This window comes from Muntiacus reevesi, chromosome 7 (genome assembly GCF_963930625.1).
Source record: "Muntiacus reevesi chromosome 7, mMunRee1.1, whole genome shotgun sequence".
Classification (NCBI taxonomy): Eukaryota; Metazoa; Chordata; class Mammalia; order Artiodactyla; family Cervidae; genus Muntiacus; species Muntiacus reevesi.
The window spans coordinates 55948715-55962106 of NC_089255.1; the positions used below are offsets into that span (position 1 = coordinate 55948715).

The 13392-nt window shown below is 39.2% G+C and overlaps 1 protein-coding gene and 1 non-coding gene across 2 annotated transcripts in view; both read left to right on the forward strand.

Moving 5' to 3' along the window:
* MYO5A (myosin VA) overlaps positions 1–13392 on the forward strand; it is a 201616-nt gene that overhangs the window by 183355 nt on the left and 4869 nt on the right. The window contains exons 34-38 of the mRNA XM_065941894.1: positions 4043–4189; positions 7275–7429; positions 9362–9451; positions 11169–11319; positions 12479–12761. Of these exons, the coding sequence (XP_065797966.1) occupies positions 4043–4189; positions 7275–7429; positions 9362–9451; positions 11169–11319; positions 12479–12761 (826 nt within the window). The remainder of the gene's footprint in view (positions 1–4042; positions 4190–7274; positions 7430–9361; positions 9452–11168; positions 11320–12478; positions 12762–13392) is intronic.
* Positions 5222–5328, forward strand: LOC136172686 (U6 spliceosomal RNA). Its single transcript, XR_010664040.1, has one exon. It is a non-coding gene; the product is annotated as a U6 spliceosomal RNA (small nuclear RNA).

Genomic DNA, 13392 nt, shown 5'->3' on the forward strand with positions numbered 1-13392 from the left:
TCCCGCTTCTCTTAGTCAAGGCCTGCTTATCCTTTGAGACCAGAGTTATATGTCACATGCTCAAGAGCAGCCTTTCCTGATCATCCAGACAGACCCTATGGCTGTACCCTCTGTGGTACCACAGTTCACCTCCCACCTTTATGGTTTTCCATGTCATGTTTTTAGCAAATTTTCTGTCTGGTTACTGGCTTCCTCAATGGATTGTGATCTTTTTGAGCATGGTAACCATCTCTTATTTCCCCTTGTTTTCACAGCACCTAACATATTGTCTGACCTGTCATAATCATTCCATTAATGTTTGTTGAATGTGTAAGTAAGTGTCAGAAATATTTAGAACAGCAACATGGATATTTATTTTGAAGAGGATAATATTCCCTCCCATGTACAAATACTGAAATATTTGTTTAGATATCAGATAGATTACTTTATAGTCATGTTTTATTATATAATCCTTTAGCATTATCTGTTCCATCTATTAAAATTTTGAACCTCCAAATCACATACATGGGCTGTAATATCTATTGGCAGAACTTAAGAAAATCTTTATTCAGAGAACCTTTCTGCACTTAACTCTGCATTAATTATATCATGAGATGATAATTAGACAGCAGACTATCTGCTTAAAAGAAACTGATTTTAAGGGTATTAACTTGTAAAATTATTTTTTAAGCTCCTAAAGATTCATTTACCATATGTTAGTAACTTTTGATAAATAGAAGAATCACTTATTTTACATTTTTACTTAGCTTTCTTTGATATATATATTTTTACTTAAAGGGACAGCTGAGAATATTTCGTGATGTTAGTGATTTTAAGCCATTATCAATTAGAATTCAACCTTATCAGTTAAACTATCCTACCAATTATATTCTTAAATATATAAAGACATTTGAGAAGGCAATTCATAGATTAAACGAAAAAGACATGATAGTCTTAAAAACTGAGATAAATGATACACATCTACAGAATAAGATGAAATTGGCTTATGCATCTTCAGCACTTACTGAGTGTGGTGTCCTTCCCCTCCCCAAGGCAGAGCATAAAGGCTACAAGCTCTTCCCACACCTTTGTCTCCTGTCGTCTCATACCCACAGTGTGTAGAAAACACTGATAACTTTGTATAGCAAAGCACCTTCTAATAGCTAAAAGTTTTCTTATTTTTTCTAAATATATAATAATATACTTAAATTCTTCTGGTTGAAAATAGCAAGACTTACTCCTCCTATGGGCTCCACTTAATTAGAGAGACAATTTTAGATACCATCTAAGATTTTTTTAATGCCAACATACCTAATTTTAGCAGAAATTATATATCTAAATCAAGAGTGTTTCAAAGTTTGATGTGCTTTATGCTATATTTTACCAGGAGTGGGTGTTCTATCTCAAGTTTCGTAAAGTCAGGGAATTTAGACCTAAAAGAATTCTAGAAATCAGTTAATTACTTCATAGGAGAATGGAGCTGAGGCCCAGAAACGGTGACTTCCAAAGTCTCAGCCACTTAGTGGCCAAAGTGGAACTAGATTCCATGCCTTCTGAGGACCACTGACTCCTCTCCTTTGTGTTGTATTTCTCAACAGACTCTTTCTTCTTACAGTAATTCATTTGACTGTCTCAGTTAAACCTGAGATCAAGATCTTCCCTGTACCAAAAGTGAGTGGGAAAAAATCTTCCAATTTCCTTTCTTTTTCTAGGATAAAAAGGTTCAGGAATGTTTTTCTCTCAAGTATAAATAATCTAGATGATAGAAATAGGTATTGCTTCAGATCTTTTAGAAAGATGTCTGTATTAGATGGAGCATTGGGCTAAATGACCCCCAGCATCCCTTGAGTCTTTAAAAACCGTGTGGTATTCTGGCTTCTCTCTTTCAGGTTTTATATTTTCCTGATACTACGTAAGGGTTGACATTTTAATTAATATATAATTTGTTAAGTAAATCAAGATTATGTTGAGCTGATACCTATATTTTATCTGTGAGTTTTTGTAAAGACTCTAATCTCTGACAAGAATTCAAAGACAGAAAATTTTAATGAAAATATGGCAAATTTTATCTCTGGCATTTTTGTACAGAACCAAAAATATCTTCTTTAGAGATATGTGAAAGGAAAGTGAAGGTTTCTTTTAAAACATGTAATCTCTTAGTTAAAATAGTCACTATATTTCACAAATTCTGAGGCGCACAATTTTTCACATTTTAACATCTCTGAAATTATGATGTCTCTTATAGCAGTTGTTAGGTTGTAATTTAATTGGCAGTATTTTTCCTTCCTTGGTGTTATATAAAATAATACTATATGTCATAATCAAATATGATAAAATCAAATATGATAAAACATTTAAAACATTTTGAGTTATTCAGAATCCACATATGTGCATTTGTTGATAAACTTAATATCAGTATGTTGAATCTGTTTCCTTCCAGTTTCCCCTCATAGAATTGTTCCTGTGGCTCAAAGCAACTAGTTCATAGATGGCAGGGATTCTATTATTTTGTTTTACATACAGAGCATATACAGGAGCTATGAGGGCCATTGTATGCGGATTCTGAGATCCCCCTGGTGTTGTGTTTAAACTGTCTCCAGAAATAATTTATGTAAAACTACATAGCTTGAATCTCATATCTCTTGTGAAGATGCATGCATTTTTCTGTTAGTCCTGTGGTTCCAGACTGTATCATACATCTGAAACACTAGGTTATGGGAGGTGGCCACAGCCCTGATTTGTCCAGTTACAGTATGATCGCTCTTTAGATATCATAATGTTGATAGATGGTGGTGATTTTCAGCGCTGATAGCCCCGATGTGTGATGCGGCAGCGTGAGGTGGACAAGGTGTCACCAGGCTCTCCGCCACATGGGCAAGAGCGCTGGCAGGTACTGCTGTTCTCTGTGATAACCTTGTGTGGAACTGGCTTTCCAGAACTAACACAGGAAATTGCCCAGAGTGACAGGAGAGGCACTATACCTTGTGGACTCAGCAAGATAGAACTTTCTAATGCATCTGATCTGCATTTCGTTTGCCAACAGTCTCTGAACTCAAACTTAACCTGCACTTAAATAGATGTCTTAACTGCTCCTCTTCCTATAGATAAGAGAATTAAAAATGTGCTTGCTAGCATATAGCTCCACAAACACCTTGTAACTCACGTTACCTTGCATTTCCCAGATAAAATGAAATTGGAGACTTTTCTTTTAACCCCGAGTTCTTTTCTCACAGCTGCCATCAACAATAGTGATTATTTTTAACGTCTGAAAGGGTTGTTCACCAGTGGTTGTACCTTTTTGATTGCAACTTTGTGGTAGAATTTTTAACACTTTACTAAAAGCAAACAAAAAAATGAATAAATTTAGGAAATTATTTTAATATTAAATACAGAGGCTTCCCCAGGTGGCTCAGTGGTAAAGAATCCTCCTGGTAGTGCGGGAGATATGGGTTCAATCCCTGGGTCTGGAAGATCCCTTGGAAAAGGAAATGGCAACCCACTCCAGTATTCTTGCTTGGAAAATCCCATGAACAGAGGAGCCTGGCAGGCTATATAGTCCATGGGGTCACAAAGAATCAAACACAACTGAGCACACACACACACAAACATATTAAATACAGGTTGTTTTATCTGCTCATGGTGTCTTCGGGAATAAGGGGTGCCTCTATAGAATATTGAATTTCCTTCTATGAATTAAAGTCTAAATATATTTAGACACTTATGATTGATACTGGTTAGTTAACTAATAAGTTAAGCCACATACTTTGGGGACATTTAATCTTATTACAAAATAAAATGTACCACAAAAAGATGCTTTTGAATCAAGTAAGATTCTTGATGTTGATAGTAGTAAGTACTAGTTGTTGTCAGAGTGACATTAACATATAAATTTACCATCTATCTATCCAGTTTTACCAAAAAAAATTACTTAAAGAAGGGGCAATTAAGTGGCAAATATGGCAAGTTTCTATTGTTACAGAGTTCATTTAAAATTAATAGGAACATGAAACCGCTCATCTTTTCTACCTGGAAAGCATTTTTCTTCTTTTTGTTTCTAATGAAGTGGGCCAGATGGAGAACATATCACCAGGACAGATCATTGATGAACCCATTCGTCCAGTCAACATTCCCAGGAAAGAAAAGGATTTCCAAGGAATGCTGGAATACAAGAAGGAGGATGAGCAAAAACTTGTAAAGAACCTGATTCTGGGCAAGTATTTCCTGTGTGAGATGAAAGGTCTTTCTGGTACGTGTCAGTGGGGGGAGAGACTAGTCACTCATTTATTAAATATTCACACTGGTTTCTTTAGTCAGCCTTGCATGCTGTGTGCAGTACTGCCGCAGCATTCTGACCCCATCGTGGCTGTCAGTCACCCTACAAGGACGCCAGCCAGGACTGCCTATCAGGGTCACGTGAGGCCTTCTCAGCTCCTGTTGCCCGTTACAGGAAGCTTTTGAAAAGTGTTGATGTATGTTCCCCCCTGCAGACTAATTACATCAGAATGTCTAGAGGAAAGAACTTAGCCATGTCCCTAGTTCTTTTTATTCTCTCTCAAGGGCTTCTGACGTGTAGCTAGCTGCAGTTGAGCACCCCTGCCCTAGGCCACTTAAGTCCCTCAATTTCTCTTGTTCCTTACTTCCCTAGGAAGGTATATAACTAAATATATCAGGAAAAACAGTTTAATAGTAGGGAAGGAACAGAATTAAGGAAAAGATTCCAGCAGTGGAAAGAGAGGACTGACTGGACAATGGAGATGGGAATAGAAGAAGCCCTTTAGAGCAGCAGCAGGCCTTTGAGCAAGCCCATTGGCTCTGCAAGAAGACTTTTTAGGGGAGCATGGCAAATAGTTCAGGAGTGTATGCAGCCCATAAGTTGTGAGCTCGAAACACTACAAGCCTCTCCTTTCAGCCTTTGCAGAGCATTCCCCCCCCCAGGGGCCAGGGTGGCAGCCGTGTGACTGGCAGTGGTTTAGTGTTCCTAGAGTTCATGGTGTTAAACTTAGAACTATATATAGATGCAGAGGTGCTTAAGTTTCAGTGTGATCTTCATTTTGAAAAAATGGTAAGAAGCCACTGGTTTTTAAGCATAGAATTAAAAAAGATTCATCAGTTCAATAATTGTTTGGGGCATTCCTAACCGTGTGCTAAGCATTTTCTAGGTATTGGGTAATAAACAAAGTCTCTATTCTCAAAGAGTTTATATTCCCTGGGGTAGGGGGAGGTAGCTAAAAACAAATAAGGGGTGCTCGCTTCGGCAGCACATATTCTAAAATTGGAACAATACAGAGAAGATTAGCATGGCCCCTGCGCAAGGATGACATGCAAATTCGTGAAGTGTTCCATATTTTTTAAATGGGCCAAAGATCTAAGCAGACATTTCTCCAAAGAAGACATACAGATGGCTAACAAACACATGAAAAGATGCTCACCATCACTCATTATCAGAGAAATGCAAATCAAAACCTCAATGAGGTACCATTACACGCCAGTCAGAATGGCTGCTATCCAAAAAGTCTACAAGCAGTAAATGCTGGAGAGGGTGTGGAAAAAAGGGAACCCTCTTACACTGTTGGTGGGAATGCAAACTAGTACAGCCACTATGGAAAACAGTGTGGAGATTCCTTAAAAAACTGGAAACAGAACCGCCATATGACCCAGCGATCCCACTCCTGGGCATACACACCAAGGAAACCAGATCTGAAAGAGACACTTGTACCCCAGTGTTCATCACAGCACTGTTTATAACAGCCAGGACCTGGAAGCAACCTAGATAACCATCAGCAGACGAATGGATAAGGAGGCTGTGGTACATATACACCATGGAATATTACTCAGCCGTTAAAAAGAATGCATTTGAATCAGTTCTAATGAGATGGATGAAACTGGAGCCCATTATACACAGTGAAGTAAGCCAGAAAGATAAAGACCAATACAGTATACTAACGCATATATATGGAATTTAAAAAGATGATAACGATAACCCTATATATAAAACAGAAAAAGAGACACAGATGTATAGAACAGACTTTTGGACTCTGTGGGAGAAGGCGAGGGTGGGATGTTCAGAGAGAACAGCATTGAAACAAGTATACTATCAAGGGTGAAACAGATCACCAGCCCAGGTTGGATACATGAGCCAAGTGCTCAGGGCTGGTGCACTGGGAAGACCCAGAGGGATGGGATGGGGAGGGAAGTGGGAGGGGGGATCGGGATGGGGAACACATGTAAATCCATGGCTGATTCATGTCAGTGTATGCAAAAACCACACACACACACACACACACACACAAATAATAAAAAAAAAAATCAGGGGGTGAGAAAAATAAACAAGGAAGGCAGGTGTATGAATTTATAAAGTTGTTAGGAAGGGCCTCTTTGACAAGGTGATCTCCTTTGGACAGAGACCAAAGGAAGTAAGGAAGCAAGTCCTGCTGATAGCTGAGGAAAGAACATTGCAGACAGAAAGCCTTGGGGTGGGCACATGCCTGGCGTCTTCACCCAGCAACAAAGAGACCCATTTAATGGGGGAGCACAGTGAGCTGGAAAGGGGAGCAGGCCAGATCACACAGCCATGGTGAGGATTTCAGGTTTTACAAATGAGTGAGATGAGAAGCTACTTGGAAGATTTTCATAACAAGAGTGACATGATCTGACTACATTTTCTTATAGAATTACTCTGGTGGTTGTGTGGAAACTGTACTACTGAGGATCGAGGGGTGAGTCAGGGAGACCAGTTGGGAAGCTCTCACTGGGATCCAGGAGAAGATGGTGGCGGCCTAGACTAGGGGAGCTGGTAGAGAAGTAGCAGGATTATTCTGGACATGTCTTATGTGTAGAGCCAACAGGATTTGTTGATGGATTAGATGTGTGATGTGAGAAAAGGAAAGAAGACAAGGATGATGACAAGGTTTATATCCTGAGAAACTAGAAGGCAGAGACTGCCACTTACTGAGATGGGACAGCTCCTGGAAGAGCAGGTTCCATGGGAGATGGGCTTTGAGGGACAGGCCTGAGCAGAGATGTCAAAAGCCACTTGTTCCATGAGCCTAGATTCAAAGGAAAAGTCAGGGCAGGAGATAGACATTTGAGAGTTGTCATTGTGTAAGCAACTAATATTCTCATGTCCCTACAGTCAAGAAATCCTCTACTCTAAAATATGCTTTTTTAAAAACATGACCTATTAACGCTGAATGATTGAACTGTTACATGAGAACTGTGCCTTTATATCTCCAAAAGCGTTCCTTATGAAGACTTTCAAAGTTATATAAGACTGTTTTTCCTCTTTTCTTTTTTAGAACTGAAGCCACGTGGTGTAGCAGTCAATTTGATTCCAGGGTTACCAGCGTATATCCTGTTTATGTGTGTTCGACATGCTGACTACCTGAATGATGATCAGAAAGTAAGGTCGTTGCTAACATCAACAATTAACAGCATCAAAAAAGTATTAAAGGTTAGTTCATGTTCAACAGATTTCTTGTAATGAATATTAATGATGACAGGGTCTATACAGAGGTATTTTTCCATCCTTAGACATGAGCTAAGTTGCCAGTATGGCCACATTTTAGTCTTAACTGGTACCTTCCATTATAGGAAATATTCATTATGTAATGTGTCTGTGTGCTTTCTTTCAAAACAGGGCTCACATTGAACAATAATAAAAATTAATTCAATATACTTACATTTAGTTGTGAAGTAAACTAAGTTTCTTCATAGAAATAGTCTGCTTTGAGGTCTGTCTCAGAACTAAATTAAAAATACTTAATGAAGTTCATATATACAGGGAATATGATGCTATAGTTAAAATAGGTATTAAAAATGCTTAGGAATACCTAGCCCATTCATATAAAAAGCTGTCTGATAAAATATTTAAAATTCTCTTCTGACTTTTCTTCCCATTATTCTCCAGCTCACCCCATAATTTTCCTTGTTACCTGAAATGCCTGGTTTCATGTGAGCAGCAGCACATAGATACTAATCAGAGAGCAAACACTTGGAAAAGGCAGCAAAGTTACATAATAGAACAGAAAGCCCTACATAACTCAGTAACCACTGAGTCACGTTGCATAATCATCCTTTTGACAACCTAGAAAAACAGTGAACGTTATTCTTAGTTTTAACCATTTTTCAGTGCACAGTTCTGTGGCATTAAGTACATTCATATTGTTGTATAACCATCACTATCATCATCTCCAGAACTTTCTCATCTTCCCCAACTGAAACTCTGTAGCCATTAAACACTCTCCCCCAGCCCCTGGTCATGGTTCTGTCCCTACTGCACAGATAATCTATGCAGTTACATTCTACAGTGATTACTGAAGTGTTGAGTTTCTAAATATTTTAACACTCAAAAATTGATGAATGTCTTCTGAATAGAGCTCATGTAATTTTTGGCATATTGATGGTATATTGCATTTATTAGACTATGAATTTTACTACTTCTGAAGTTAACACCTATGAAGACAGCAAAACCAAATCATGAAGTTTTCTCCCTCTCATCTTAATTACAAGAAGAAATTTATCTAATTTGACTAATTATTGTACCAGATTGTTTAAAGATTTAAAATGAGTAGATACTTGGGACTTCCCTGGTGGTTAAGACTTCCACTTTCCAATGGTTAAGACTTTGCCTTCCATTGCAGGGGGTGTGGGTTTGATCCCTCGTCAGGGACCAAAGATCCCACATGCCTTGTAGTAGAAAAACCAAAACATAAAATAGAAACAATACCATAATGAAATCAATAAAGACTTTAGAAAAAATTAAGATAATTTAAAAAATGTAAAAAGTGTAGATTCTTGAACATAACACTCTTTTGGAATATCCTTTTTTTAAATTGAAGTACATTTGCCTCGTGTCCTGTTTTGATTTAGAGCTGTTGTTTGACATGTGGCCCGGTACTGATGAAAAGCCAGACTGTCCAGTGCTCTGCACAGGACTCCCTTAATCCCATGTCTGATTCGCTCCTCAGCACTGACAAGATTTTTCACCTAATCTGGGTTTTAGTGCTTCACAGTGTTTGTGATTCTCTTTTGTACCTTTAGTCCTTTCTTATTCCCTTCAGTAACCCCCAGGGAAGTAAGTTTGGGTAAGCAAGACTTGGTGAATTGTTTTCTGACCAAAGGGACTACTAAGCTATTATCAACGGAATGAATGGGCATCACTTTATAATGGCAAGAAAACAGATGCCAAGCCAGGTAACAACTAATGAATTCAGTGGTTGAATTCTGTAGCAGCAACATGAGGCTTTATAACTGTAATGTGATTGATTTTTATAATTGTTGTTAATGATAAGTGAAGGAAACGGGCCTTCTAGTATCTATTCAGTTATTTCAGGCTTTTGTTTCCATAAGGAAAAAACTAATTTAGGCTTATTCTCTCTTTTAGAAAAGAGGTGATGATTTTGAAACCGTCTCCTTTTGGCTTTCTAACACATGCCGATTTTTGCACTGTTTGAAGCAGTACAGTGGAGAAGAGGTGAGAAAACCTTGATTACAAAACCAGCGTGCTATACTTTCTCTGAACTTTTTAAGGAAAAAATTTAAAAGCACAAAATGTTTAGTCATTTGTTAATTTAGAAACCTGAATTCAGAAGTGACTTGACAGTTTATAGTTCTATTTGACATTCATTATTTATGAAACTGACTTGGGAATTGGCATAGTTTCTTCCCTCTGATAACTTGTGTTATGAGAAAGCACAGCAGAAATAAAATGAGCTTTGGTCATTGAATAATTATCACACTGAAACTTTTTGTTAAGATGTGAAAATGGGGTTTTCAAGGATTGATACATTGAGCTGTTTAAAGAAATAAATCAATTTTAGCTTTCTATAATACATTAAAAGTGATCATGTTAAAAGCTATCTCAAGATTTTTCCAAAAATATGTTTTGCTTTTGCTTATAGTGATGTGTTCATCAGTTAGTTGATAGACTTCCTGTTTTAAAACTACATATTTATGATTATTTATTAATGGCTACATAGTATATTGGAGAAGGAAATGGCAACCCACTCCAGTAATCTTGCCTGGAGAATTCCATGAACAGAGGAACCTGGTAGGCTACAGTCCATGGGGTTGCAAATAGTCAGGCATGACTGAGCAACTATCACATAGTATATATCAGACAGCACTCACTATATATTACATTGTTTAATTCTTACATCTCTGTGAGGTAGGAATTCTAACCCAGTTTTACAGATGAGGAAACTAAGACTCAAAGAAGTTCATCACTTTGCCCATGCCTTCTCAGCCATAAGGAGCTGAGCTAGGATTTTGGGTCTGCCCACCTTCAAGAGCTGTGCCCATAAATGCTGCCTTTCATGCCTCCCCATCCTTTGCTGTCAGGACAGGCAGAGAAACTGAGCAGTGGCCACTTTCTCAGCACTCACAGGCTTGGAGCAGAAGACTGTCCTGACAAATGATGGGAAATACAGTATGAATAAGACATGGCCCCTGAGCAGGTGGGACTGACAGACCAGGATCCTCCAGAGGGCCTGTTAACTGTCCTGTCAGTCCCCAGTTCTAGACCATGTTGTCAAGTAAGTTGTAGAGAGGCAGATGCTTGAGTGTGGCCAGAATCCATCAAGTAGGCAAAAGTACCTGCCTGTACAGTTAGTTGGCTTTCTGTGTTACCACATACCATCAAAAGATTCCGTTCTAAGCTTGGACTGCGAAGCCTGTATGAATACCATAAAATATAATAAAGGAAAATTTTTTATTTATTCACCAGTCTCTGTAGAAATGACCAATTTTAAGAAAATTATGTATGTCCTTCAGGTACAGAATTTATAAACAAGACTCTATTTAATGAACTGAAGTTAAGAGATTGATACTTTACATAATTTAGTGTTTGGCAGTAAACCAGCTGTTTCATAAGTGAAAACACTCATTAGTTTTTTTTTTTCAAATTGAGTTCCCCTATCTTATTTCATTGACATTGCTGGTGGAAAGACTTAAATGCTAGACTGCCAAGTTTAGATATTATTCAAATGCTGGTAAGAAGTGGAAGTAGGGACATAATAGAAACAAACACACAAAATTTGGGAAGGATTATCCTGGCACTTATGTGGAGGTTGGATGGGAACTCTTAGGAGAAAGGTAAAAAAGAGCATGAGGATGTTGATCAAATGAGAGAGTTAAACAGACAGGAGACATTTTATTTCATGTATGTCATTAACTCTGTATTATTGCTCTAGGGCTTTATGAAACACAACACCTCTCGCCAAAATGAACACTGCCTCACCAATTTTGACTTGGCTGAGTACCGGCAGGTGCTCAGTGACTTGGCAATTCAGATCTACCAGCAGCTTGTGCGGGTGTTAGAGAACATCCTTCAGCCAATGATTGGTAAGTCCCAGGCATTGCTGACGTCCAGATCTGTCTCGTGGCACATGTATCAGAGCATGTATTCATATGGAGAAGGTAAAGTAGTAAGACTTAGTCTCAAAATTAGCTGAGGAATCTCAGAACCACAGCCGTGACTAACTGGGGCACATCAAAATCCCTGCTTCTCCGTGATGGAAATGGCAGGATCTATTAATAGTTTCCCTCTCTAACGTGTAATGCCTCTCTCTTAAGATTGGGTTATGCTTTATATCCAGCAACAGACCTCAAACCTTGTCCACTTTTCAAAAACAAAAATACTTGAAACTTTCATCAAGGGCACTACTGCAGAGAACTTTCTAGGGACCCAACTAAAAGACACTGAGGAGGGTTTGCAGATTACCTGATAGGCTGTAGCAACAGGGCTGGGAAGGTACTGTGGCAGCAAAAACAGGTCTCAGACACTCCATGCTGAGTTGTTCATCTCATGGCCCCTGTGGAACCGTTAAAGGCAATTTGGTTTAAAGTTGCAGTTTCTCACTGGATGAGCAACTGATCAGTGTGTGTGTCTATGTATGTGAGATTCCATGTACCTCTCTTTATTTGTGTGCACTCACTCTGGGTATGTATGTACGTATCATGCTACCTATATTCCTTTGGAAAGTGTAGCAGGTGTGAAATTGGAATTAGGGGGCATGCAAAAATTGCAGGCTGCTGATTTTGTGCGAAGCTGTTGAGGGAAGCTCAGGTCAAGGAAGGGCCCAGCTCTCCAGCCCCATGTGACTGCCCTCTCCCAAGACCACTGCCTGGCTCCTCCTTTTCTTACTACTTGATTTGTTTACTTCTGAGGCTCGATACTACTGGAGAATACTTATCTTCTCCCTAATTGCCTCTCTCTTAAAAACCTCTCTCTCAAAAACCCTCCCAAGAATCTTTACACATGTGCTATTAAGACTATTGTTTCATATTTTAGAAAATAATCCATTAAAATTTCATAGCAAATTTTTACATTTAAGGATAATTCTTTCATTAGAGTTTAAAATCCAGATGCCCTTTTACTTGTAGTTCCTTTTCCCTCTATTTTGATGCTCAAGTCATTTTCCTAAGTTATTTGTGTGTATGTGTGCATGTGCATGTGTTTGCATCAAAATCTTCTGCTCTGATGTATGAACTTCTCCTTTAGTCTCCGGAATGCTGGAGCATGAAACCATTCAGGGTGTCTCTGGGGTGAAGCCCACAGGGCTAAGAAAGCGAACCTCCAGCATCGCTGACGAGGGTACCTACACACTGGACTCCATCCTGAGACAGCTCAACTCCTTCCACTCGGTCATGTGTCAGCACGGCATGGACCCTGAATTGATCAAGCAAGTGGTCAAGCAGATGTTCTACATCGTGGGGGCCGTCACCCTGAACAACCTCCTCTTGCGGAAGGACATGTGCTCCTGGAGTAAAGGCATGCAGATTAGGTGAGCGAACTCCAACACCTTTCATGGCCTTCTCAGGCTGCCTAACAGTCTGCTGGGGCTCACGTGCAGCGCGGGCACCCGTCGTCTGAAGCCCCCCAGGTGAGCAGTAAGGGCAGACTGGGCATGGAGCCGTTTCCTCCTCCTGGCTGGACTTCCTCCACTGCCACGCGTGGTTGCTCCCAGCGTGCCTTCAGCCTCTGCTTGTTGGAACCTGGCTCCGTGTAAAGTTCGCTCAGTGAGGGAGTAAATCTTTTACTGATGTTTGAAATATGCCCCCGTCAGTTTTAAGGAAAGCTGCACTCAGTTTTGTCCAACTGCTCCTCAGCATAACTTTGTTAGCATAATAGAATTATTTTTTTTGCAAATAATTTATTTTAAAACAGCTAGAAAATTCACCAAGAGAGGGGGAAAGTATTTCTCCTATAAAAGTTTATAGTTACTCAACTTAGGAAATTTGACCTTCTTTCCAAATTTTCCATTCTGACTCATGTCCACTGTAGACAGCAGTCAGAAGGCAATGCCTTCCACTCAGATCGTTGAACTTATTTCTCTGCAAGCTCTGTTTACGCCTGCGAAGCCCCTCTTTGCCTGATTACTAAGTCCTGAGCATGGATCCGTTTACCTGGCTCCT